We start from the raw sequence: 27660 nt of genomic DNA on the forward strand, positions 1-27660 counted from the left end.
CCCCCCCCCCCCAAAGCCCTCCCAACCTCGTTCACGAACATCCATCGGATGAAACTAGTGCCAGCTGTTGCCTTCGCATCAAACCTCATCCCCCCTCACCTACCGACAGACTACCACTGACTACTCTCAGCAACCTCCATTAGGCCATTACCAACACCCTTGACATTATTTCGCCAGTCATGAGGATCTGCCTGAAACCCGCCTCCAAACGTAACACCTGGTACGACTCTGACTTTGCAGCCCTGAAATGCAAGTGCAGAGCTGTGGAACGGAAGTGTCAAACCTCACGCCCACCCTCAAACAAATTGACCTGCCGCCTGCTTCAAAGGCAATACAAACTCTCCATCCGTGCCAAGAAAAGGGCCCACATCCAGTGAGAAGCATCGGGTGCCTCTCTGGACTCTGATCCTACTCGATCTCTCCTCTGCCTTCGATACGGTTATTCATTCTATCCTCATAAAACGGCTCCATGATACCCTCGGTATCTCAGAGGGGGCACTGGACTGGCTTACCTCCTTCCTAACGGGATGCTTGTCCCAAGTCATTTTGGGCACCTTCGCCTCACCTAGTTCTGTCTTCACCTGTGGTGTCCCCCACGGCTCAAACCTCTCCCCCTGGCTCTTCACACTTATCATGGTCAGCTAGCACTCCTCATTTCCTCCTTCTCCAACTTTCAATGCTACACAGATGAGACAACTCTTTCAAACTTCCTGCTGACCCTCTTGCATCTTCCATCATCCCTGACGGCCTATCTGCCATCCAGTCCTTATGTACTTCCAACAAGCTCTGCCTGATTGCCAACAAGACTGATCATTACCATTGGGACCCCGGCTCCCTCTTTTCTCCCTCACTCTGGATATCCCCTATGGGCTCTCCCCCCTGCTCCTTCTTCTGAAGCCAGAAACCTTGGAGTCCTCTTCGGCTCCTCTCTCTCTATCCTCCCTCACATTCCGGACATTGCCAAGAAGTCCCACTTTCAACTCTTACTTCTCCCTTTGCCCCAGAGGTTCAATGTTACACAAGCATGGGTTCTCTCTAGGCTGGACTACTGCAATAGCCTTCACCTGCATCTACCTTCTTCCACTTAACGACCCCTGCAGCTAATCCAGAATAGGGCAGCAAGACTTATACTTGGCCTTAAGCCCAGGGACCGCACAGCTCAAGCCCTAAAAACTCTTCACTGGCACCCGGTTGCGATTAAATTCAAATCCCTCGCATCATGCACAAGGCTGTGTGGGGCCTGGGACTATGTTACCTGCAACTTTCTCTTACTAAATACTCTCCCACTAGACCTCTGCGGTCCTCTGGCACCAACTCGCTATGTGTAAAGTGTTTAGCTAAACAGAGGGTCGGAGGCTGGTCACTTTCTTCAGCTGACTCCCTCTTATGGAACACCCACCCCTCCCCCCTCTTTGTCTTGAGCAGGACTTCCTAAAATTCCGGAAGCTCCTCAAGACTTTCCTCTTCAACTCCTTCTTCCCGTCTCCCATCTCTGCTAATTTCAGAGTCAATTTGATTGGTGTCCAGGGCCCTTATGTGTCCCTCGGGGACCTGGCCTCCCATACCTAACGCCCCAGCCTCTGCCTACTTCGCAGCACTGGCCTCGGCACCCACCAGCCTCAATCCTGTAGGCCTGCACTTTCTACCCAATGTGGCTCCAGGCCGTATAGAACTTACCATGCTACGCACTTCATCTGACACGAGCACAGACATTCTATTACTTACCCCCATTCCCACTTTCCCTCTTCTCGCTGCACTTGCACGTTTTGAACACTCACAAAGCATAGTAGGTTTGTCTTTATCTTCCACTGTATTCACTGTTTTCAATCCCATGTTCCCTCCCAGTTGCCCTGTGAGCGCTTTGAAACAGAACAGACTTACTGTATAAGCGCCTAACAAATGCACAATAAATAAAATAAATAAAAATAAACAAATAAAAGAGGGACTGGAGAAGGGAGAAGCACTGGCAGGTTAGTGAACCAAGCGAAGTGAGTCCAGGACTCACGACCATGAGAGAAAGACAAAGATTTACTAATTTGACATCCTGGCATGAGAGTAAGCCAGGAGGGGAAGGGGAACAAACTTAACCTAATGAAAGTGTAACTTGAGATCCTGGCGGGCGAGTAAACCAGGTGTAAGAAGAGAAGTGAACTTGAAAGCTATGAAAGTGTAATATGACATCCTGGCAGAAAAGCAAACCAGGAGTAAGAAGCAAAGTGGATGTGGAATTGTGAAACAGCAAGAATTAAGTGTAAAAGGGCGGAATCATACCCCTTGTTAGAGGACTAATGAGAAAGCTGCAAATACCATGGCAGGAGAGTACACCAGGGATATACAAAAATAGAGCATCTAATGGAAATTGGAAGAATGGTGCTCCTTTTAAATTGATGGCAATACAGAGAGTGAGAAACAGAACATTTAAAAGAATTATAAAGTTTGAAGAATACTCAAGGGAAGAGTTATCCCTCATGAACAAGTGTGAACTGTGACTAAATTACTTTTTGATTACCAGATGAAATCTAGGGGAAGGGAGACTCCTATTCCTGGTAAACCTTATTCCCTTTCTTTCTGCACCTTAAACAGTTATGTTTTGGAACTCTGAAGGAAAGCACCAAATATATATCTTACAGAAATCCCCTTGTACACATTATATTGAGTTTAGAGTTTAAGGGTCAGTTTAGGGTTTGGACACAGGACGGAGGACACTTTTGTTTAACATCGTGAACAGACATTTTTTAGATTCATTGAGGCAGGGAAACCCCTCGGTTAGGGATACTTAGGATTCCCCCAACCTGCTTATTATTTTGAAAATAAAAGTCTATAACCAACTTTGAACATGCCACTGGGTCAGAGTCTTACTCTTGATCCCTTACATTACCCTACTTCATTTTCTTCCGACTCTATCTTCTGGCTCCCGTTTCCTACTCTTTCCTACCCAGTTGTGTTAGCCTTGCCCTAATACCCTATCTTCTGTTTCCCTTGCCTTGTTAATCACAGCCTCTGGGTGTTCCTCAAGTCAGCCTTGATATTACTCCATCCTCACCTCCTTTCTCTGACCGGCACACATTCTGAGCTCGAAGTTGTCGGAGAAACAATCGGATTGCTCCAGAGTGAGGACTTGTGGTTGGAGTCCCCTGTTGCAGCTGGGTACTAGGAGACTGCGAACACAGGGGAAAAGCAAAATACATACCGGGTCAGAGAACTACAATGGCTCCACAGTGATTTTGAGCCATCTGGCCCCAGTCATTTGTGTGGTACAACACCCACTTCACCACACCCAAACACAGCATAACCCATAGAAGTAGTACCTAGGTACATGCTAGCAATCAAACAAATGTAACAAAAATGTTACACATTTCATCGGAAAAGAAAGCCTCTCCTTTCAAATGTCAGCATTACAAGAAATGCACCATAAGCAGTAGTACAAAATAAATAGACACAGGTGCATGGAGTCAGAACAAAATTCTAACATTATGCGGTGAAGGTGTTCACAGGCAGACCAAGGACCATTCCTCCCCTAGAAATATGGGTACTAGGATGAGCCAGGTAATGCGAGAGGAGGAACACCCCCGACTTACCATTCCACTACCACAGGCTTTCAGATTCACCATCATTGCAGGCTGCGTACCGATCAGCGTGTCTCTAATCAGTTCCTGGATGGTAGAAAGATCTGCCTTCCCATCATTATTCTGCACCGAGACAAAACCAAATATAGGCAAAGAAGACAGGAGACAAAAAGCCAGGTCAATGAAAAGAAAGACACAACAAATTAATTAGGAAAGCTGTGAAAGACTAGGAAATCATGCAACGAACAGTGAAACGTTGCAATGAACAGGATGCTCTAATATGACTGGGGCAGTGTAAATGACTCATAACATAGTACAACCCTTGCTAAACCACAACAGGAAACTGAAGATGGCACTAAGCAAAAATAGAATTCTTTTACGTCAAATATTTACTCTTACACCACATTCCCTTACCTCCATTTTCGTTGGATGTCGTAATCGAAAAAGAGAAACACAGGCACAGGAAGGGGCGTTTCTCTCTCAGCGACCCTTATCAATGGGCATATCCAACACTTTTGCTGGACTCTGGATTTTTTTTTTTGTGAGTGAAACTTTTTCCTCATTCACTCATTCTTCTCGCTCTGACTTGGGAACCCTGTTTTACTGGTTTTGTGTTTTATTTTACTTGAATGGAATCCTGCTTGCCTCCATGTTTTTCACTACAGGCACCTGTATTTTATTTCATTTTCCCATGAGAACATATATTCTCACGGGTAGTGAGGTACTTTTTTTTATCTTACTTACCTTTTCCTTTCTGGGATCAGCACACACCACCTTATGTAGAGTGCTGGGTGTTTACACTCACTCCTTTCCCACTGTGACTGTCTGGTTACAGTAACTAACCAACCTAAATCGCTCGAGGCAGTGGATACATTTTTCTACCATTTATGTGCAAGTTGTTTGCAGGCTGTTGTCACATCTGCAGTAAAGAACCCTTGAGTGACCATTTTCCAAAAATAGCCCCCGTCTTCTTGTTTCACAATTTCTCGTTTGCAAGTTCATTCTTGGCTCTTCTACCGATCCAGGTTGGGATGGGTCCTTTTTGAGTTTTGCCTTCGGTGGGATTCCTTTGTGAAGCCCGCCAAGGCTCCAGTGTGTCTGCTCAGGCAGGAAGTGATTGAGGATCCCAAAATGTCTCTGGCCTTTTTTTGAAGGTATGCCTGACTGAATCCAGTTTCAACTGGGAGGCTGGCTGTCAGGACAGCGACCCCCAGGCGACTGACAGCTCCATAGGACAATGAATGGGTTCCAGCATAAAAGGTGAGGCTTTTGGGACAGAAAGCAAAGTTGACCACTGGGACTGAAGCTCCGAAGCAGAAGACGACCAGAGACATCTGCAGCACCTCCAGCAACTGCAGAAGCACCAGTGAAGCCCTAGTGCTATCCTGACTCCGTTTTTGAAACGACAACGACAGGGAAGCTACGCCAAGGACGACTCCTTTGGGCTAGTGGCCACAATCAGCCTCAAGACCACCTTCAATTTGAGCCATACCCCGAATTTCTGCAACCTTCCTGGGCTGCAGAATCCCAATACCCGGGGTACCTCAACCATCTTAAAGTGCAATGTCTTGCTATGGACGAATCTTGCTGAGAAAAAGGCGCCAAAACCGCAAACCGATGTGGGAGTGAGCTGAATCCTCTGCTGGCGAGGTCCTCTGTTGACTACAACTGCATTGGACCATCCAGGGTCCATCCTTTCGTCCCCAGGAGCAGGAAACCGGGTCTGCAACCGTGCATCGAAAAGGCGTCCAGCTGCATCATCATCTTCATTCTCAAGATACAGTGGGGCTTTTGGTAAACTTACCTCGAGCCATTTGTGGCGCTCCTGTGTGCTGGGATTGTGTTTTCCAATGTTTGGGTGTTCACCCTAATCCAATCGCCCAGGCCTAACAGCCTGTGCAGCTACAGGAAGGCTTCCTCAAAGTCCCTGTGTCTTTGTGAAACCAACTAGACTGCTACAAACCTGTGCTAAGAATATTTTCTTCAGAACTGCTGTATTCCTATTGACTTGCTTGGGTATTGCTGGTTCCCCTCCAAGAACTCTTCTGCTCCTACTGACTTGGGGACCAGCGTGTTTTCCCTCCAAGAACCCTGAGCTGAGAAACACTCTTCTAGCCGAGCCTTAAGCCTTCCCATAGGTAGTACACTGTTTGCTTACCGGTTACAGTTGGTCATTCATGTTGGGTTAATAAGGTAACATTCAGATTTACTCACCTTCTTTACTTCCTTCTATTATCCTAAAGTTAATTTGATGTTACTATTAGTAAAGAGAAAATCGAATTTCTGGACTTAGAACTATACAAAGATGGGGATAAAATTTCAACAAATGTATTCATCAAACCAACAGTTGTTAACAGTATCTTACATGTGGAGAGTAATCACCCAAGACATTATCAATAACATATCGTACGGGGAGATTTTAAGCAACTCAAAACAACATTTTTGCAAAGAGGCTACCAACCGAAAAACTTGAACAAAGCATTGACTAAAGCAGAGAAAATCACAGGAGACTTCCTGCTCAAAGATGTACAGTAACCAAAGACAAAGATGATTAAAGTCTATATAGTTACCACATATAGCAGCGATGTCCGTAGCCTGAAAAGCATCCTTAAAAAGCACAGGAACATATTGAAGACAGATGACAGCATCAGCAAATTCATAGAAGATAGCCCATCCATAATCTTTAGGAGAGGCCCTACAATAAAACTACTAACAAACCTAAGCAACCTCAAGAAAGAAACAAAGAAGGACCTCAGCAGCTACCTGAAGATGTCTTCTCCAAAAGGAATGTATAAATGTGGGAGTTGTAAAATCTGCCCCAGATACAGAATGGAGTCAAAAACCAAATCTTACCAAATGGAAAAAATAGAGGCATCAACCAGTTCATTAATTGTAATAGTAAATTTGTCATCTATGGGATTAGATGTGTATATCATAAACTCTATATCGGAAGTACCATCAGGGCATTGAAGGTGAGACTTCTGGAACACATGAGAGCCATACGAAATAGAGATGCAAGATACCCGTTGGCAGTACATTTCAGTATGGAACATCAAGACTCAGAAATAGAGAAAATCCAATTTTTGGGACTAGAAAAGAATCATCATGCCGAGAGAGGAGGCAATAGAGAACTACTCTTAAGAAGAAAAGTAGCTGAATGGATTTGTTTAATGGACACAGTAAATACAGGTTTTAACACAGAACATGCGATGGCCTATTGGCTGTAGCCACAATAACCATCATAATATGATTAAGAGTTTATTCAGTCAAGTAAGATGTTTGTCATCTAACAAAAATCTTTTTGAACAATGTAACATGCATAAAAACACAGAAATGTGCAAAGTAATGAATGTATGTAATTGATTCAATATTATAATATGTTTTTGTTATGTGCATTAGTACAAAATGTTTTGAAACCATGTCATCTGACATAATAGTAAGTATTAAGGGTGGACAAGAGTGCTATAGGAAAGTGGTCCTGAATCTTGCCAAGTTAGGTGGTTTTCCAAGACTAATATTAAGGAGTTATCAGATCAGAATATAGTAATTGAAGCCGATTCCCAACAAAAAAAAGAATCAGGAAACATATTTATGATGCCAAATTAAGAATGTAATACTTATAAAGACCAATACCCAAAGATAATCAATTAGGGTAAAATATATACCTATAATACTAAAACTAAAAAGATGAATACAGCAAAAAGGTCAAACTTCACCAAAATGTGACGCCAGAAACGTTTTAGTACTTCAAATGTAATGCTAAATGTGCCGGGAAAATGTGTGCCATGTGCTTTAGACGCAATTAAGTCATAGCGGTAAACGCGATGACGCGGCACACACAAACGTGACGTGATGACATCTTCGCGTCCTGATGCGCGATCATGTAACCAATGCATATGGGTGTAAAGGAGCCCAAGAAGAGCTGGTCTATGGTGTGAAAAGAGGAGAATAGGACAATTGTATCCTTGAGAAGACTTAAATAAGGTAAGGAGGGGGAACCAGGAAGCAATTACTACCTTGTGGATTTTATGTTTCTGAATATGGTCAGTTTAGACCTTTGACAGACTAAGATAAGTTATAGTAGCTATTTTAAAGCTCTAGTTAAGTATCCCGGCCTGTAAGATCTTAAAAAATTGTAACTTTAGTTAATCTGTAACTAATATGCTATACTTAGTGAAATTCCAAATGGTTCAAGTAAAGCTCCAGCATCTCACCTTGAATATTAGTAAAACCCGAGTAGATGTAGGCAGCACATAATTATGCCTTAGTTAAGTAAAAGAAAAAAGTAATTTTGAATCAAATGAAACTGAAATCAGAAAGGATCTACCATGAATAGCAATGCAATTAAGCTAAAATGTTAATCACTAGGTGACATGCACTGGATAAAACAAGTGGAATTATTCAATCTACAGGGAGAAATGACTCAGATCAAAATAGAGTAAGTATTGGCATCTTGAAAGGCAAAGACGAGTTTTAGTGAACTCACCAAAGTAGAATGTGAAATGTACAAGACATTTATGGTTGTTTTCGGTTTTTTTCCACTCTATTTGATTCCTGCAATAGATTCTCTCCTGAAGAACCATGGATGTAGTCCATGGGGAAACACTTGTTTAGAGAAAGACAGAGAGTAAGACAAAACACTGAAGTAAAGTTGGATGATATTAAGAGAAAAATCATAAATATTAAAGGAAAATATGGACAAAGAATTGAGAAAGTTAGTTTTTTCTTAAAAACAATATGCAGTTAGCACACACCCATAGGACGCATTTAGGTGAAAGAGTATTTTGGCAAGAATGTTTCGGTCGCAATCTAGACGTCCAAGTGTGCAGACAACTGGAAACTGAAGACATTCTAAACGATTCACCCAGGCCATAAACCCAGGCTCTGACCGGAAAATCAGAAATAAAACTAGTTTATACGGTTTTTCTGTTATTGCTCATTTGTAATGTGTATATATAAAACAAATCATTATTTTTGATATAACTTACAGTGTGTGTTTCTTTGGATCCATGTATGTTTGGATTTTGTTGTACTGATTTACAGCACACATCCCTGCTCCTAAGATAAGCCTGGCTGTTCTACCGCTCTACCAACCTTAGTAAGTACAGGTCTATATTAGAAGTTGGGGCCCTGAAACCAAGAGATAAGTCTTCGAGTCCAATACCAATTAGACTTTAGAAAAACCATTCCTGATGCTTGTATCTGCTTAGAGTCACATGTTATGCATATGCCGACATCTAGTGGCAGCTGCAGAGTATTACATTTTTTGTTTTCAAAACTCGAAAAGGGTAGTCGACAGGGCGTGCCAGTGATACTATCCCTAGTGTTGCGTCCACTGTACCCATGGTCCTTCACACGTTGAGGTCCTTCAGATGGTTTTGTTTCTGACATGAGATAGTATGAAGTGTAGCGCGAGTACAGATGTAATAAAGCAGATAAGAGTAGATCAAGCAAGAAAACATCCATGCACCTTCTACTCCACAGGGGAGGAAGGGTGCGCGCATGTGAATCTAAGCAGATACCAGCATTAGAAATACGATTACAGTGAGTAATGTATTCCTTCTGAGGCTTGTGGATCTGCTTAGATCATATGCTATGCACAGATTAGCGAGCAGTGTCTGGAGAGGTTAGTGGGTTGTGAGAAGGTACAGCGGCAAATAGATGATTTAGCATTGGTTGTCCCACCTATGAATCTGCTTCAGAATGTGCGTCAATGCAGTAGTGCCTAGTATAAGTATGTATGGAGCTCCATGTAGCTGCTTTGCAAATGGCATCCAGCGGGACGTTTGCAATAAATGCCAAGTAGCTCCTGTACCTTGGGTAGAGAGTTTTGTTTGATAGAGAGTAGCAGAGTTGTATGCATTTCACTATCCATCTGGAGATGGCGTTCTTAGAAACGTGATCCCCTTCCCTGCAAGGTGTTACAGAGACAAACAGCTGGTCTGTTTTTCGTAGTGGTTTTGTCTTGTTTACATAGTAAAGAACCGCCCTCCTTACATCTAGTGTATGGAGTTTTTTTCTCAGCTGTGCTTCAAGGGTTTTGAAAGAAAGCTGGTAGTACAATGGACTGGTTGACATGGAACTTGGATATGAACTTATATGAAAACCTAGGGTGTGTTCTTAGTACCAGCTTGTCTTTGTGGATAACAAAGAAAGGTTTTGCACTGACAAAGCTTTTAGTTCACCGACTCTTACGATGGAGGCGATGGCCACCAGAAAAGCCATTTTATATGCAAGGTGTTTAAGGCTGGATTTGTGCATAGGGTCAAAGGGGGGGTCTTATGAGCTTTGCGAGTACCACATTTAGGACCCACCCCGGAGGCAGGTTTGAAATGGGGCAAGGGGGGTAAAGTCTCTTTACTCCTTCCATGAATGCCTTAATGACAGGGACTTTCCACGAGGACACCTTGCTTTGAGAAGTGGGGTAAACGCATCGAGCCGCTAGGTGAACCTTGATGGAGTTAAATACTAGCCCGGAGTTTAGTAAGTGGAGCATGTACTGAAGAATGTGTGAAGGAGTACATTTTTTGACTAGCACCACATTACAAATCTTCTCCATTTGTTAAAATAACAGTGTCTGGTGTTTGGTTTGCGTGCCTCCTTGAGGATTTCCATACACCTTGGAGGTAGTTTGAAATGGCCAAATTCTATGACTTCAGGAGCCAAGCTGCCAAGTTCATAGACTAAGGGTGAAACGTTATCCCCCCGTGATGTGTGAGCATGTTGTAGGGGCACGGAGTTTGACTGGTTCGCACATCACCGGTTTGCACAGATGTGGAAACCAAGGTTGTCTCGCACACATAGGAGCAACTAGGATTAGTGTCACTTGTTCCTGGTGCATTTTGTTCACCATCCTGCTCAGTAGCAATGTAGGGGGAAAGGCGCAGGTAAATGTCCCTGACCAGTTCATCCACCGTCCGTTCCCCTTGGATCCGTGCTGTGGAAACCTGGATGCAAAGGCTGGGCATTGTTTGTTTTGACTTGTGGCGAACAAGTCTAAAGGGGGATAGCCCCAGAGGAAGAAGATCTCATAAGATATTTCTGTCGAGCTGCCACTCATACTCTTGAGGTAGAGGATCTCTGCTTAATGAGTCTGCCAGAGAATTGAGTTCCTCGGCCTGCATGGTGTGGTGGGCACAGCATTTAATCTTGCGGTCCTTTCAAGTTTTGGGCCTTAACAGTTTGCAAGACTTGCACTGTTTTTCGGCAGGGTCCATAGGAAGGCAAAGGTTATACACAGGTGAATCCTTTCAGGGAAACTTCCTGTTATAGAAAGGACAGAATTTAAAAGTGTTTTCCATTGTGTATAAAAATGGCAACCTGGCGAAATAAATGTGAGTTTAGGGGAATATGCATTCTCCTAGTGAGACAGGAATATGAACCTACCCCCGCTCTCCCTACTGTGCAGGGCCGAGGCCCGTTGGAGCCTTGAAGGCCGCAGGCAATAGTTTGTCATGACGGGAGTCGTTGTCGTGCGATGGATGGTCTTGTCCTCGGAACCGTTGCCGGAGATCTTGCGGTAAATGGTTGTCAAAAGGACAGAAAGAGAAACTAAGTTTAAACTTTACTAAGTAATGGGGTCGGCCAATAAAATAATAAATGCAAACCTATCAGAATGTTGACTAACATTAAACTTGGAATGGATAGCTAGCAATACGAGAATCACTACACACTTGTCTTAGTACAAACAATACATATGCAGAGCCAAAATGCAACCAAATCCGAGGCACATAGAGGGAAACTCCAGTAAGGAGGAAAGAAACAGGACCAGAAAATGACAACATTAGCGTAGATCATCATGTACAGAAATCAATTGTGTGTTTGAGGCCTGCTTATTGCCCGATGTATGTGCACTATGTGCAACAGAAAAAGCGCAATAATGCAGAAAACAATCAAGAGGACCAGGAAAATGAAATAGAGCAAATGCCTACATCCAGCACTCAGAAAATCATGGGTGTGGCAGTTATTTACCACTGTTGGGGTTGTATCAAAGGCAAAGGCTACCAAGGTGAAAATGCACCGAGTACACTCAGTCGCGGACAACCTGGCCAGTACTCCTACTGGGTCCATCTCCGTACAACGCCACACCAAATTCAACCACCGGGATGCTCTCAGAAAAGCGGTTCCTTTCTCAGTAAGTAGTAGGCTGTCTTCCTCTACCTCGTCTTCCACAACTGCTACCACACAGTCCACTCCTGTGGGGCAGAAGATCCCACCAGGTACCTTGCAAGCCATAAAAGAGGCAGTTGATCCATATCTTTCCAAGACAACAGCACTCTGCGTATACTTCAACACCACTCTGCTGGGGAGGGCAGTTCCGAAGTGCTTTCAAGGCTGTAATCAAGGAGCATGAGAAACACTGCCCCCTACCTTAGAATCAATGCGAACCCAACATCTTCCCCTGTCCACCTGCCCCTCCATATCTGTGGTTGGTGCGCCTTCCCTCATTTCCCTCCCCCCACCTTACTTCCGGACCTCCCCTGAAATAAATAAATAAATGAATGAATGAATGGTTCCTTTAGGAACCACCTTTCACAGTTAAAAAATAGAACAAAAAAAATAATCTTTTAGACTCCATCTACTTTACATTTCTCAGTAAAGTATTTAGACTCAATAAGATTCTCCAACATTTCCATTAGCATTCCGTAATACGCTAATGGAAATAATGGACAATTGTATACTAGAGAAAAAGATAAAAGGACAAACAATGTTCAATAGTCCGCGGACAGCTAGCCCGCGCACGGGCATCCATGCGCATGTGCTCTTCAGCTCCAGCCCAGTGGGTATCCATGGACGGCCGTCACGGCTGCGGATGTCCCCAAACGTCATCACGTGACCGCACCCGTGCAGTGTGAAAGCCTCACTGAGAACATGGTGTTCGTGCTCCGCGCAGTTTAAAACTGAATTTTCCGACAATGTACATTGTTTCAAGTCAAAGGTTTACCCTTCCAGAACTGCTAGACCCATTCTTAATTTATCAGGAAACTTTTTACAACTTTCAAGTGCATATTTTCAACTCTGTAGTCCGCAGACAGTCGCACGGTATACATATGGCTCCTCTGAAGGGACCACCCATTACCTTTCCTCATTTTCAATCTGGCTATCCAAGAGCGAGCACCTGCTTTTGAGATCTTTTATTGAGCTTCTTTTTTGCTGTAATGGCATCTGTTGTGGCCATTCCTCCACCCCAGCCAACCCCACCACCATCACCATCTGCAGGGCCTGGAGAGGGCAACAGGCGCGGAGATACAAATCGAGAGGAAAATAAAGATCTGATAGAGGAAGTCCGTATCTCCAGAGCCCAGAGTGAGTCCTGGGTGTTGCAATTTTTCGGCACCGTCGGAAATGTCCCAAAGGCTCGGGGCAGCTAAGGTGAGATGCACTGCAAGGTTGTACTTCGTCGCGGAAAACCTGGGCTGTACCCCTCAGGACTACCTCCATGAGGCGTCACAACAGATCCAACCACCCAGGTGCTATTTCTCAGGGAAAACGACCGCTACCCAATCTTCCTCAACTGCTCCTGTCACCACAAAGGATACTCTTTTGGGGCAGAGGTTCCCAGCAGCCGCTTCACAGGCCATACAGAATGCTATTGACCCTTACCTTTCAAGGGTCACAGTCCTATTTCTGTACTGCAAAGCACCGATCTGTAGGGGGGAGAGCAGTTTCGTTGTGCTTTCGAGGCAGCGATCAAGAAGCACTGCCCCGCCTTAAAATTAAGGCCCGCCCAACATCTTCCACTGTCCACCTGCCCCTCCATCCCTGTGGTTGGTGCCCCTTCCCTCCCTTCCTTCCCCCACCTTACCTTGCCCCGTTAGGAAAAAAATGAAAAAAGCCACAAAAAAATATTTAAAAAAGTTCCTTTAGGAGCCACCTTTCACAGTTAAAAAAACAGAACAGAAAAATGAAAATCAAAGGGCCCTTTGCAGCCTGCAGAGTCCACGGACAGCGCAGTAGTCTGTGTACACCAAAATAATTCCGGGACCAGGGTGAGAGAATTGAAATAATTTTAATTGTTTTGCGTTTTAAAAATGTTAGATGGATTCCAAGATGGCTGCTGACAGGGCGAGGACGTGATAATCACAGCTCGCACCCGGCCCCCTCCTAAAGTTGAAGAGCTATTTTTACCCAACTCACCCCTGAGAACGGGCACACTAGGACAGTGGGAAGCCCCCACCGAGGTAGTAGCGGCAAGTGCGGCCCCGAACAGCGAAACCTAGCCGTAGCGGCTAACGAGACTGCCAGGGGACCGGAGTGGGTGCAGTGTGCGGTGGCAATATAGCGTGCGAGGCCCATCCGAGCCCAGCTAGAAAGGGAAGCAAAGTGCCATGTATATCTCTGATGTGCTGACGAGGAGAGCAACAGCGCTCTGAGCTGTCTCAGAGGAGTCGCTGTCTTCGTCCAGGATCAGGATCTGCCATGGGGACACGACCGCTGGAAGGGCCAGCAGCTGGCAATACACAATGCAGTGAGGGCAGAGCCCCTCCAGAGGCTCGGAAAGTGAAGTGCCGCAGGGGCTGTGGCCTCGCCGGGACATCTGAGGTGACATGCTCCATTGGGGCACCAGCAGTCTGGGGTATACATCCACCCTCCCCAACCCCAAAAAGAAAATGACAAAAAAGAAATGCCCTGCTTACAGCAATGCAAGGGAAGCCAGAAGGAAGACAGTGAAGGGCCTCAGTGCGGTCTAGGAGGGGGCCACCTGCTTGGAAGTGGTACAAGCTGCAGGTGAGGAGAAGCCAGGAGGCCACCGGCTATCACAGCGCTTCAATAAAATAAAAGAGGAACACAGAGGTGGGATGCGCCTATTCCAGTACCCGCAGAGCGCTTAGGAACCAACAGCTAGGGGGAAGACCCCTACCACAGTGAGAACTCTGAGGAGCAGACCGGAGATATAGCTGGAACTCCCTGGTGAAGAGGCAGCTTCCAAGAGATAAGTGGCACCGTGTGGCATAACGGAGAGGAGTGCTGTTTGGTGAAGGGTGGCACAGAGGGAAAAGTTCCTCTGTGCTGGACTATATCTATCCTGACCAATACCTAAAGGAATCGATGTTCTACATTCACGGTCACCCAAAATGTGTGGAGCGACCATTCCATATTGACTGCATGCTTTGCTATGGTCCTAACTACTAGAGACTACAGAGTGCAACCACAGACTGAAGTGAGTGTGTCGGGAAATGCGGTCAGATGGACCACTAGAAATATTGAGACACTAAACCATAATCTGTGGGCTTCTTTGAATAAAACCACTCTAGATTGGAAAATGATACATTTTAATACCCAAGAGATACAGAGACTTATCGTCGCTGCAGTGGCAGATATTACCTCAATGAGTGAAAGAAGGGGCCCCATTATTAGGCATATGCATTGCTATAATCATGATATAGCCTTGGCTAAAACTTCTATGAGGAATGATCTACATAGAACTAGGAGATTGAAGTTGAATGATCCCATTCGAAAAAAGACAATTAAGCTGATAAAAAATGGTTTTTAAACTTGTGTAAGGCAATGAAAAATCAGTTATTGCAACAAGATGCTGAAGTTATGTTGGGAGTACTAATTAAGGTTCAAGTGAGTGCCTTTTGGACACTGGTGAATGGACAGGATTCCAACTACGTGGTCTTACAATTGAATCCGATCTCAGAATTAGAATGGATAGAGTTCTTTAGTAAAAGGTTTGGCAACCCAATAAGCCCACTAGGGGAGAGGGGAAAAGCAAATAAGGTTAAATTAGATTATGATAAATGGGAACCATCCTTTCAGATCAATACCGTCAAGGATGTGATGATAAAATGCAAAGGGTCTTGTCCAAATATGTGGGCAAATATCCTGTTTTACGAATTCAAGGCTATTTTCAGGACGGTAGCACTCCACCATCTTGGAGTACAGCGCACATAGTACCCATCTTCAAGTGCAGAAGTAGGTCGGATCCGAAAAATTATCGGCCGATCTCGTTAATAGATGCAGAATGTAAAATCTTTTCGGCTCCATTACTGACGCACTTGAAGGAATGGGAAAAACAGTTTCATCCACTCAGTAAATTCCAGAACGGTTTCCGTAAGGGACACTAGACAAACATAAATGGGCTTGCCCTTAAATGCATACAAGAGGACGCATGGAGGGAAGAGAAAGGCTGTACATTCATGGCCTGAGTTGACCTCTCAGCAGCGTTTGACTGCGTTGATCGCAGCAAATTATGGAAAAAAACTTGCTTTATGGGGTCTGCCACAGGGTCTCCTGAAACTCACTGAAGGAGTCTATGAGAACTGTGGGGTCCAGGTGCGACTGAGCCAGAAAGGAGATGCATCAAAGAGAGTGAGATCGTACCGGGGGATTAGAAAAGGGTGTGTCCTATTACCCTGGATTTTCAACCAATATGTGTCAGATGTGGCAGAGAGCACGATGAAGGAAGGGGTGTTAGCACCTAGAATAGGCCAAGTAAAATCATAAGGCTGGCGTATGCAGATTTCCTTATTTTTGATCGTACAAGGGTGGTTTGCAGCACCTACTAGACATTTTCTCTAAATATGTGAGAGAAAATGGACTCGTAATAAACCAGAGCAAGACAAAAATATTGTCATTCACGAAAGCTCTACGAAAAAAAGAATCTGCGCCCGTCATGGCATATTGAAGGAACTTTGGTGAGTGAATCTACCAGTTTAACATATCTGGGATTCCATTTTGGGTCACACAGGGGAAGTAAAATGCATAAGGAGATCCTCTTACGCAAGGCCAAGCTTCTGGAATCCCAGATCGTGAAGATGGACAGAAAATTTGGTAGGTTCTCGATTAAACCAGCACTAATGTTTTTTGAGGGTAAGATTGTTCCCAAGTTAACATATGGTTTAGAATTTTGCCTCGGCATGATGGTAGAAACTCTAAATAAAATTGAGGGAAGTATTTGGAGACGGATCCTTGGAATACCTAATGCTGTGCCTTTTGCAGCAATTAGGTATGAATTAGGATATGTCTCAATTTGGGCCTGAGTGCAGTGAAGGTTACTAACAGCCCTACAGATAAGGGGTGTATCAGCCACTTTTACTCTCTGAAAATAGGCAAATACTCCCCAAAATTAAAAATCTGGAGTAAGACATGAATTACTTACTGTTAAAGCATTTCTGATGATTGTATCTGCTTAGATTCACATGCTGTGCATATGGTCCGACATCCAGTGGTAACCGCGAGTATTGCATCTTGTCTTTCGGGGGACCGAAAGGGGACGTCGGCATGGGCGTGTCTGAAACACTATCCCTATCGTGACGTGTGTAGTGCCCAAAATCCCTCACGCGCCGAGGTCCCTCCTATTGTATTTTTTCTGCCATGGGGGAGCCCAAGGCTATAGTGAGTGAGTACATGAAGAGAGAAAGTAGTAAGAAGTCTATGTTCCTTCCACCCCGAGCGGGGAGGCAGGGAGGGCGCATGTGAATCTAAGCAGATGCAATCATCAGAAATGCTTTTACGGTAAGTAATGCATGTCTTCTGATGCTTGTTAATCTGCTTAGAATCACATGCTGTGCATAGACTAGCGAGCAGTACCCGGAGTTGGAGGTGGGTTGTGAGAAGGAACAGTAGAAAAAAGATGTCTTAGTACTGCTTGTCCCACACCTGAGAATCGGACCTAGAATGAGTGTCTAGACAATAGTGTTTTGTAAAGGTGTGTACAGAACTCCAGGTTGCTGCTTTGCAAATGGACTCTAGGGGAACATTTGCAATGAATGCTATGGATGCCCCAGTGCCTCGAGTAGAATGTGCTCTAGGCTTGAAGGGCAGTTCTCTCTTTGCAAGAGTGTAACAGTGTGATGCATTTGACAATCCATCTTGATATTGCTGATTTAGAGACAGGGTCCCCTTCTCTACCAGCTGCCACTGAAACAAAAAAATTGTTTAGTTTTCCTCAGTGGTTTAGTTCTATCCATGTAGAACATGACTGCTCTGCGCACATCTAGTGTGTGAAGGCTTCTTTCGGCCATGTTAGTAAGTCTCTGGAAGAACGTGGGTAGTTCGACTGACTGGTTCACATGGAACTTCGAAATAAATTTCGGCGCTAATCTGGGATGAGTGCGCAGAACTACTTTATCTTTGTGGACTGTAACAAAGGGGTCCAAGACCGAGAGGGCCTGTAGTTCGCTAACTCTTCTGATAGAAGTGATAGCTACTAGAAAAGCTGTCTTGTAAGTCAGGTCTTTCAGACTAGCTTTATGCATAGGCTCAAAAGGGGGTCCCATGAGCCTAGTTAAAACCACATTTAGATCCCACCCAGGGGCTGGGTGAGTGATGGGGGGATAAATACTTTTAACCCCTTCCATAAAGGCTTTAATCACAGGTATTTTCCACCACGACACCTTCTGCTGTGACGTGGTGTAGGCTGACAACGCCGCTAGGTGAACTTTAAGGAATTGAAGACTAACCCAGAGTCCAACAGATGGGTTAGATATAACACAATGTGTGAAGGCGAACAATCGGTGGGATTGACGCCTTTGGAACTGCACCAAATGACAAAACGTTTCCATTTGCTGGCATAGCAATAACATGTGTTAGGCTTTCTTGCCTCCCTCAGTATGTCCATGCATCTTTGAGGGAGTTGCAGATGTCCAAACTCTATGACTTCAGGAGCCAGGCTGCTAAGTTCAGAGTTTGTGGGGATGGGTGCAGAGTCTCTCTCCCACCCTATCCTGAGACAACATGTTGTACGGGCAGGGCAGCTTGACTGGTGGGGAGAGGGACATTTCCATCAGATGCGCGAACCAGGGTTGGCGGGCCCACATGGGAGCCACCAGAATCATGGTGACTGGTTCCTGGTGCTTCTTGTGCACTATCTTGTTCAGAAAGGGAGTCGGGGGGGGGGGGGGTAGCGTAAACAAATTTCCCCGACCAAGTTATCCAGAGACCGTTCCCCTTGGATCGGTTCTGGGGGTACCTGGAGGCGTAATCTGGGCATTGGGCGTTCTCCTGAGTAGCCAACAAGTTGATCTCTGGAAACCCCCATTCTGCGAAGACGTTGGATACAATGTCTTTGTGCAGACGCCATTCGTATTCTTCTGGCAGAGGAAAATCTCTGCTGAGTACGTCTGCCAGAAGATTGAGTTCCCCTGGAACATGTTGGGATATCAGGAACATCTTGTGTTTGAGAGCCCATATCCAGATGTTTTGGGCCAGCTTGGATAGCCCTGGAGAGTGGGTGCCCCCCTGCTTGTTCAGATAATACATTGCTGTTGTGCTGTCGGTTAGGACCAGCACTGTCGTCCCTTGCAGTTGCTCCTGAAAGGCCTTCAATGCTTTGAACACTGTTAGTAGCTCCTGTAGGTTTATATGGTTGGACGCTACTTGAGGGCACCACACTCCGTGCGCTGTCTGTTGAAGCAGGTGAGCCCCCCCCCACCCTGCGAGAGATGTGTCTGTCGTGAGAGTGGCTTCCACTGCAGGGGTGATGAAGGTTTTCCCCTTCAAGAGGTTCTCCCTCGACCACCACTGCAGAGAGAGAACGAGGGCTGGCGAGACAACTAACAGATCTTCCCATTGTCCGCTGGCCTGACACCAAAGGCTGTTGAGCCACTCCTGCCTAGGACGCATGCGCAGCCGCGCGTGGGGGACCAAGTATATGCATGACGCCATCATCCCTAGCAAACGCATAGCATTGCGTACCGTCACCTTCCGACTGGCTACATACTGAGGAACTTGAGAGAGCATGTTCTGAACCCTCTCGCTGGAAGGGAAGACTAGACAGTCTTCCGTGCGAATTAGAGCCCAGGAACTGTTTACTTGGCTGGGGACTAAGCTGGATTTCTTTTTCGTTGATAGAAAATCCTAGGCTGAACAGTAGGTCTACTGTCTTTTGGGTGTTCGAAAAACAAACGTCGAACGAGTCCCCCATGATTAGCTAATCATCGAGGTAAGGGTAAACTGGAACTGAAAGTCTGCGCAGGTGTGCTGCTGCCACTGCCAGGACCTTGGTAAACACCTGTGGCGCCGAGGCTATGCCGAAGGGGAGTACCTTGAACTGGTAGTGTTTGTCCTGAATCACGAACCTTAGGAATTTTCTGTGCGCTGGCAGCATTGAAATATAAAAGTATGCATCTTTCATATCCAATGTTGTCATGAAGTCCCCTTGTTTTAGCAATGGTATCACCTCTTGAAGTGTTACCATGCGAAACTTCTGGGGCTTTATGAACTTGTTCGCTGGGCGCAGGTCTAGAACAGGACACATGGTGAGATCCTTTTTGGGTACAAGGAAGTATATTGAATAAATACCCTTGTTTACCTGAAGAATCGGGACGGCTTCTATGGCGTCCTTTCCCAGCAGCGCTGGGAAAGTTCCGGTGAAAGGCATCGATGTTTCGGCAGTCTGAACTGTGGGGGTCGGGCGAATTCCACGCAGTAACCGTGGGCGACCGTCTTTAATACCCACTGGTCTGAAGTTATCCCCTCCCATGCCTTGAGGAAAGATGTTAATCGCTCCCCGACTGGGGAGACATGGGAGGGGACCTGAGCTTGGTGGTCATTTCTGACCCGAGGTTGACGCACCTCTGGAATTGGAGCCTCTGCCTCTATTCTTTCTGCGCTTCTGACCCCTCTGGGGGTAGTAAGTGGGGCTTGCAGCCGGTTGACTTGCGTTGAAGTTGCCCGTGCCGAAATTATTTTGAGCGGCGCGGGCTTGTCCTGGAAAGGACCGCAGAGAATTGCTGCCCCTCTGTGAAGAGGGTTTTTGGGAAATTTGGTGCAGCGACTTAATAGTCTCATGCTCCTTCTTGGCTGTCTCCAACGCATCGTCTACCGCCTTCCCGAAGAGGTTGGCCTCTTCTATGGGTTTATTAATGATGGATGCCTGGGTCTCAGGCCTGAAACCCGACGTGCGCAGCCACGCGTGTCTCTTTAGGAGAGTACCCTGTGCGAGAGACCTGCCTGCTGTCTCTGCGGAGTCCAGGGTATTCTTTACAACATTTTGATTGGCAAGTTTACCCTCTGAGACAATGGCGAGAAGCTTGGCTCTGGTTGGTTCTGAAACCTCCTGGAGGCCTTCCTGGAGTAGGTTCAATTGGGCGTCGACATAGCTTGCCAGTAACGTTGTTATTGGCAATCCGGATGGTATAAGCAGCCGCCGACGTGACCCGTTTGCCTAAGGCATACAACCTTTTGGACTCCTTGTCCGGGGGTGACTCTCCCGTGGCAAGGGGAACCCCTGCTCTCTTGCGAGTGTTGGTCACCACCAGCGAGTCTGGGATTGCATGCCCTTTGATGTAAATCGGGTCGGTGGGGGAAGGCCGGAAGAGTTTTTCGACCCTTGGGTTCACAGCCCTCGTCTGAGCGGGTGTGAGTAAAGAAGGGGCCAGCCGTCTCTTTACAGAGCTCAAGAGAGGGATAGACTGGCTAGCCGGAGGCTTGTCATTAATAATGTTTTCTGCAAAATCCTGTTCAGGCAATGCCTCAATCGTGGCAATTTTAAAGAATTCTGCTGCTTTTTTCAAAGTGTTGTTGAAAGCCATTTGATCACCCACCGGGGGAGCCTGCCTAACCAGTGTGGATGTGGGAGAGTCGAGGCAAACTATATCAGAATTGGGATCGTCCTGCTAGGTGTCCTCCCAGTTGTCCGTTGCGCCTTGATCTTCCCCATAATTGTCCAGAAAAGAAGTCTCCTCTTCTTCTGTATAGATGTCTCTATACGTGTCCTTCTGGACATCTTCTTGATAATCAACATAGTGGTGAACATCTAGGTGTTGGGCAACTTGTGTATGAGGTTTAGGGTCTACCTGAGCTTTTTTCGGCGGAGGTTCATCAGAAGCACCGGAAATCTGCGGCAGCCGATCCATATACCCCTCAAATTGCTCCGTGGTCCACTTGGATGACCCAAATGGACCCAGCTGAGCAGGAACCGGGTCCTCCGCCCTAAGGCGTTCAGAGGATCTCCTCAGGGTGCTTGAGAGGGGTACCTGGCTCTCTTCGTAAGAGTCCTCAGGATCGTCTTCCAAAACCGTGGAAAACCTTTCGGCGGATTGGCCCATAACTGTGGGCAAAACCGGTACTAGGCCCACCGCCGTAGCAATCCTGTTGATGCTCTTACTGATCGTTACCGAATCTTCGGGGGACAAAGCCTCCGATGATGGCTTCCCAGGTTGAGGCCTAGTTAGAGGCCTACTCGTAGTTTTCGGGCCTGCACGGGCCTTGGAAACCTTGAAAGTCGTCGAAGTTTCTTGTTCAGAAACTTCGGCGTGTGTAGTTTGGGGAGTAGCACCTTTGTTAAGTTTATTAAGCCCAGTCGTCATGCGCTGCTGCGGATGCGGGGAAGGCTTCGGATCAGATCGATCCGATGGCGCTTGCGCCTTCTTCAACGTCGTCGAGGAGGGTGCTTGGGTTGTGTGTTGCGATTGTACACCCCTGTCACCGGGTGTGGTCCCTGTAGCAAGACCGGAGTCGAGCCTGGAAGGGTCGGGGACCGGTGTGGCGGCTCTAGAATCGTCCGCCTCAAGGTCCGCGTTGGACGGTTGGTCATCCGATGTACCCCCGTCACTCTCGGCTGGTGTTGCGGCAGGGGACGGGGACTCCACGCATGACATACCGTATGCAGCCCACTGCTTCAACCGGCGCTCCTTAAGGGATTAGGTTTAGTTTATACACCGAACACCGCTTTAGTGATCTAGGGGGAGACAAGCGTACACGAAGTGTGCTCGTCTTTCCACGGATATCTGACCCTTCACAGAGGGCAGAATCTAATTGGAGTCCTTTCCATAGCAGAAGGGAAGGGTGACCAGACCAAAAAGGAAAGAAGTGGAAAAGAGGGAAGACATCATAGCAGTATGGCAAACCCCGAGCCCACTCTCCCTACTGTGTAGGCCGGCCAGAAGGCCCGACCGCATGGAGGTCCGAAAGCCGGATCTTAGGTGCCGGAATCCACAGCCGTAGACGGTTCCCCCGTAGTCTTCGTCGAAGATGTTCTTGATAGACGAAGTGACTTAACGGGGAATAAACTGACAATTCGGTAAAATAAACAATGTCTCTGAGGAGCTCCGCTATAGGGCGACCAGTTATCTGGGCGGAAAAAAACAATCTGAGGGACCTCAGCGGGTGAGGGATTTTGGGTACTACACACGTCACGATAGGGATAGTGTTTCAGACATGCCTATGCCGACGTCCCTTTCGGTCCCCTGAAAGACAAGATGCAATACTCCGCGGTTACCACTGGATGTTGGACCATATGCACAGCATGTGATGCTAAGCAGATTAACAAGCATCAGAAATATACTCCCAACAAAAAATAGGAAACAGACATGTAGGCTCCTGCTTTCACCCACACATCTCCATGGATATGTTTGGACTACTTAGGCACATAGTACCACTGGAAGAAACTACTATTAGTACTGCCGGATTGGAAGAAGTAAACATGTATCTTCTAATGGGTATGAATAACTAGGCGCAAAGGAATATCTATTTTTAAAAAATCTGTTTTCCAGTTCAAAAATGTTTACTCGCTTATAAAATACTCCCATTGGGAATTGGACTTACATTTTTACCGCCTAAAAAATGTGTACTCCCACCTTTACAAAATAGGGAGTAAAATACTCCCACTTGAAAATCTTATCTGGAGCACTGGTTACTAACATTATATGCAAACATTATGGCCCCTATTTCGGAAACCCTATATGAGCGGATGGGTAGTGATATAAGCTGCTCGGTGTACCTACTGGATTTTAAAAATATATGTGAGACTATCCTTCAAAAACTGGCCCCAACTTGGAGATTCTGGTTACTAATCAGACGCTGATTAAAAAATGGTTGTTGGAACAGGATTGGATATAAACAACAGAAACCTTCCACTCATATACATCTCTGAGGCATTTGACTCACGAACGTAAGTGCAGAGGATCCCTCTCAAAAATCTTGCTTCAGTTTCCGAATCGGTACTATCGTCGGCTACTTTTGAGGCTAAAATGGAACATCTTGCCAACAAAGGATACCCTGCTAAGAAGGAAACAAATATCTCTAGAGGAAATGGGCTGCAGATATTGTCAATCAGCACCAGAATCTATTAAACATCTCGTTCTGGAATGCGACATATTGAAAAGTCTAAGGAATGCTTACTTACGAACTTTGAATGACTCATCTGTGGTGCTCTGAGGACATGCTATGGAAGCATTGTCTGAATATACAAAGTTTGCAGGAAGGTTTAGCCCTTTTGGGATTTATTAAGGGTATTAAGATGTATAGAGTGGAAAAGTGAAACTCTTACCATGCTGCTGACAGGGTGTCTAAGGAATTTCACCTTGAGTTGTATGTTTTTTATCTATTAAGATTACCAATTGTCATAAGAAATGAACTGTCTGTAAGAATACAATGAACTACAAGCATTGTGCTATATGAATGGTTTTATTTTACTTTGTATTTTATATTAGTTTTCGGTATTTTAACAGTAGTATGGGAAATACTCTACTATGCTGTTCTGTTTTGATATTTTGGTATGGTGCTTTTTTATTAGTGTAATTTAAATGTGATTTAAAAGTGATTGAAAGGTGAATTTGTAAAGGTTTGATTAAACCAAATACAAAAAAAAAAAAAAAGAAAGGGGCCAAGACAGGAGTCTGGGCCTCATCCACAAGAGAACTCCCTAAACCCAGTGGGAGCACACTATTTACTCGCAGTTTGCCCAACGGAGGCAGGGGCAGGCGCACTCTGGCCCCTGGAGGGCTGCAGACATACACCAAGGTGCATGGATCTCGGGTGAAGGCGAGCTGGGGGATGATCAGGAAGGCAACCCTCTGGGAGCACAGGTTGAAAACCAAAGTAAGAGGATGGAATAAGGGCACCCCGGCACTACCTACAGCGTACGCATGAGGGGCAGAGGGCACAATTAGTAGCTGCTGGCAGACTCAGGCGCTGAGGGCTCCAAAAATCACCCAATCTCCACAAACAGCAGCTCGGGACGAGGAGACACCATTACTCTGGAACACCATTGCAATCACCAAGAAGAACTGATGCAGTGCCTCGCGGACCACCAGAAACGCCTCAAGAATCTCTTCAAGAATCTTTTCAAGAGCAGATCTCCTCTTTCAAAACTGATCTAAACGGTGTAGTACAGGAAATCAAAGGCAAATTCTCAAAATTAGGAGAGTGAGTAGACATGAACGAGCAAGCAGTACAAGAACAGGCTGAAGACTCTCAGAAATATTACAAAGCCCTGGAACAGTTAGCACGGATGTCGCACAATCTAGAGCTTCAGTGCGAGGATCACGAGAATAGGACAAGCCGCTCGAACATTCGCTTTAACAACGTTCCGGAAGAGATGTGGACAAAAAGCTTAAAACATCAATCCAGACTTCTTGTGCCGACCTTCACCTGGATATCCCACCGGACAAGATCCATCTAGACAGGATTCATAGTGGGGCTGACAAGAAAAGAACCGGGGGCTCACCCGAGGGACGTTGTGGCAGCATTTACTTCCTATGGACAGAAAGAAGATGTTTTGAGGGCTGCACGTGCGAGCACCTCATTGATCATCAATGGCTCGGAAGTACAGCTCTTCCAAGACTTGGCATACTCCACCCTACTCAGAAGGAGGCTGATGGGATGAGTCCCCAGAATTCTTAACCAGTAGAAGGTCCGATACAAGTGGACTTTTCCGTTTGGCCTGCTGTTCACCTGGAAAGTCAGGCAATGCAGAGTGACAACGTGTGAAGAAGGCCTCAATGTGGTGGCAACTGAGAACTTGGACAGGTCCGTGATCCAGGATGATGGGAGCCAAATCATTCAGAAGAGGTGGCAATGGGAGTGGTCAAAGTTGATGCGAGAAAATAGAAAATCTTGGGCCAGAGAGGCTGGGAAAAACCGGCAGTCACCCCACGCATGGAGAGGTGATGGAGGGGTGATCTGGCTCACCAGTGAGTGCAGGAGTGTCTGATACGTTGGGCAAAGTAAGGGTTGTTGTAATGGGGGTGGGTTGGAGTAGGGGAATTGGGACAGTCGGCCTGACTGGAATCTTAGGGAGATGGTTAGTTTCACCTCTCCACTGTTGGTTGGATCCAGGTAGTTTACCGGTACGTGGCCGGGGATCTCCTCGAAGAGGTCTCTCAGACCCATGAACCGGCCTGGGTTGTTGCAAGGGATGGGGGTGGGAGCGAATGGGAGACAGAGCTGCTGGGCATGCGAGTTGAAGTGGGCTGGAGAAGCGGGCAGGGCAGAAAGAGGGACAAAGATCTGAAAACTGGTCACTCACACCCATAGTGGCAAAGGCTCTGCTAACACAGGAGGACCCCAACAGGGGGCAGCGATAAGGGGCCAAAGGAGGGGGATGTAAATTGAAGGACAGAGCTAATCAAGGGGTTTAAAATCACCACTTAAAATATCAGGGGACTAAACTTGCCAGTAAAGCGATAAACTGGATTATTTTTTGAGGCGTGAGAAACCAGACTTTCTCACGGTCCAAGAAACCCATATGAGCAAGAAGGACAAATCGCGAATTCGATTGCGGGGGTACCCTCAGATCTTTCAGGCTAGTGCAAAAAGAAAAGCAGAGGTGCTTCTAGCATTTTAAAACAATTTGAACATGGTGGTTCTGGGATCAATAGAGGATAAGCTAGCTTTGCATTAAAGCAGACGTATTTAAAGCAGCAACAGTGTACGCACCGAACTCAGGACAGGATGGATTTCCCAGGGTTACCCTGGCGGCACTTGAAAATATAGCGGATGGGTACGTCATACTAACAGGCGATCTAAATGTAACCTGGGATCGAGAGACAGATAAAAGTAGAGTGGGATATGCGCCCCAAGGCACACCGTCCCTGCAACTACAGAGAAGTTTAAGCAATTGGGTTTAGTGGACGTCTGGCGCACTTGCATGGGCATGGAAACAGGATATATATCCTATTCGCATGTACACAGAACTCAGTCACATATAGACTATATGTGGGTGTCTTCCCGACTGGCGGGATGAGTCCGAGAGGTATCCCTGGGCGCGATCGTGCTATCCGAAAATGCACCTCTGGGCGCAACATTGGACAAGAGCTATTGGCGGACGGGGCTCTGGCAGTGGGCATTACCAGAATGGATCCTAGCAGATACGGTCTTGTCAGCAGTAGTAGAGTAAAGGATTCAGACCTACTTTAGAGAGAATGAGATGTCGGGCACCTCCCCGGATGTATGGGTGGGGGACACCTTTAAGGTGGTAATAAGAGGGTAATTGATCAGAACCTAAGGCCTCAAGGGAAAAGCAGAGTAGGAAGCTAGAGGAGGACTTAGAGTCACAGCTTAAGGACATCATGTCGAAGATGGGTAATTATTCAACAAGGGCACGATGAAAGCTCAGAGCACTTCGAGGGCAGCTTGAGTTACTAAGGGTCCGAAAGGCAGAGAGGAGTTTTCTTCGAGCTAAAAAGCACTATTACATGCAGAGGGACAGAGCAGGGAAGCTCCTAGCGTGACAATTGTAACGCTCACCTGGTATCCACGGGGACGTCACTCAGCCTGTTCTGACCTCTTACGACCTCGAACCCTTCCCTTGAGGCTATTCGACTGGAGACTGGGCCTGAAACACAGGATTGGTAGAGTTTAACTCCCTATTGTCTCTGTGTGCTTGAACCCCTTCTTCCCCGGGGTCCAACCCTTCCCTTTGATCCACAGCTCACCTTGTTTTCTTGGATAGTGTGCTCTGTCCTGCTTTCAGCGCATGGGCGCGTTGATTGATGCAGGCTCGTTGCTGCCTAGTTACTTCACTGGCAAGAGTCCGACAGGTAAGTATAATGAGTCTTTTGAACAGTTCTCTAACTTTGTTCCTTTCCTTCCTTAGATGATGGCCGGCGTCCGGGGATGGCGGCGTGCTGCTGAGATGAGTAGCGCTGAAGGTGAGTGAGAGCGTGATGCACCCCTTTCGTATTTGCATTGAACGGAGTTCTTTTTCTGTGTCTTTTAGGTGCCGCAACATTTTCAGCGTGGATGCCGGTTATGAAGAACAAATGTGGTGGGTAAGCGCAGTATGCAGCGCCTCTAGATGTTTCCACGCTAACCTCGAGTGTCTTTTCCCTCTTGCAGATGGATGAGAAGTTCCGGAGACAGAGTTCCCTCAGAACGGCCGGGATTCAGGTAAACGTTTGAAGCTCGTACAGTATTTAAAAAT

General features: G+C 46.2%; 1 protein-coding gene across 2 annotated transcripts in view; it reads right to left on the reverse strand.

Moving 5' to 3' along the window:
- Positions 1-27660, reverse strand: part of C2CD2L (C2CD2 like) — a 533517-nt gene that overhangs the window by 239062 nt on the left and 266795 nt on the right. For both annotated transcript variants that reach the window (XM_069614381.1, XM_069614380.1), the window contains 2 exons: positions 3579-3689; positions 3044-3158 (listed from right to left, as the gene is read on the reverse strand). In XM_069614381.1, coding sequence (XP_069470482.1) covers positions 3044-3158; positions 3579-3689 — 226 coding nt within the window. The remainder of the gene's footprint in view (positions 1-3043; positions 3159-3578; positions 3690-27660) is intronic.

Source organism: Ambystoma mexicanum, chromosome 9 (assembly GCF_040938575.1).
Source record: "Ambystoma mexicanum isolate Mex_15411 chromosome 9, UKY_AmexF1_1, whole genome shotgun sequence".
NCBI lineage: Eukaryota > Metazoa > Chordata > Amphibia > Caudata > Ambystomatidae > Ambystoma > Ambystoma mexicanum.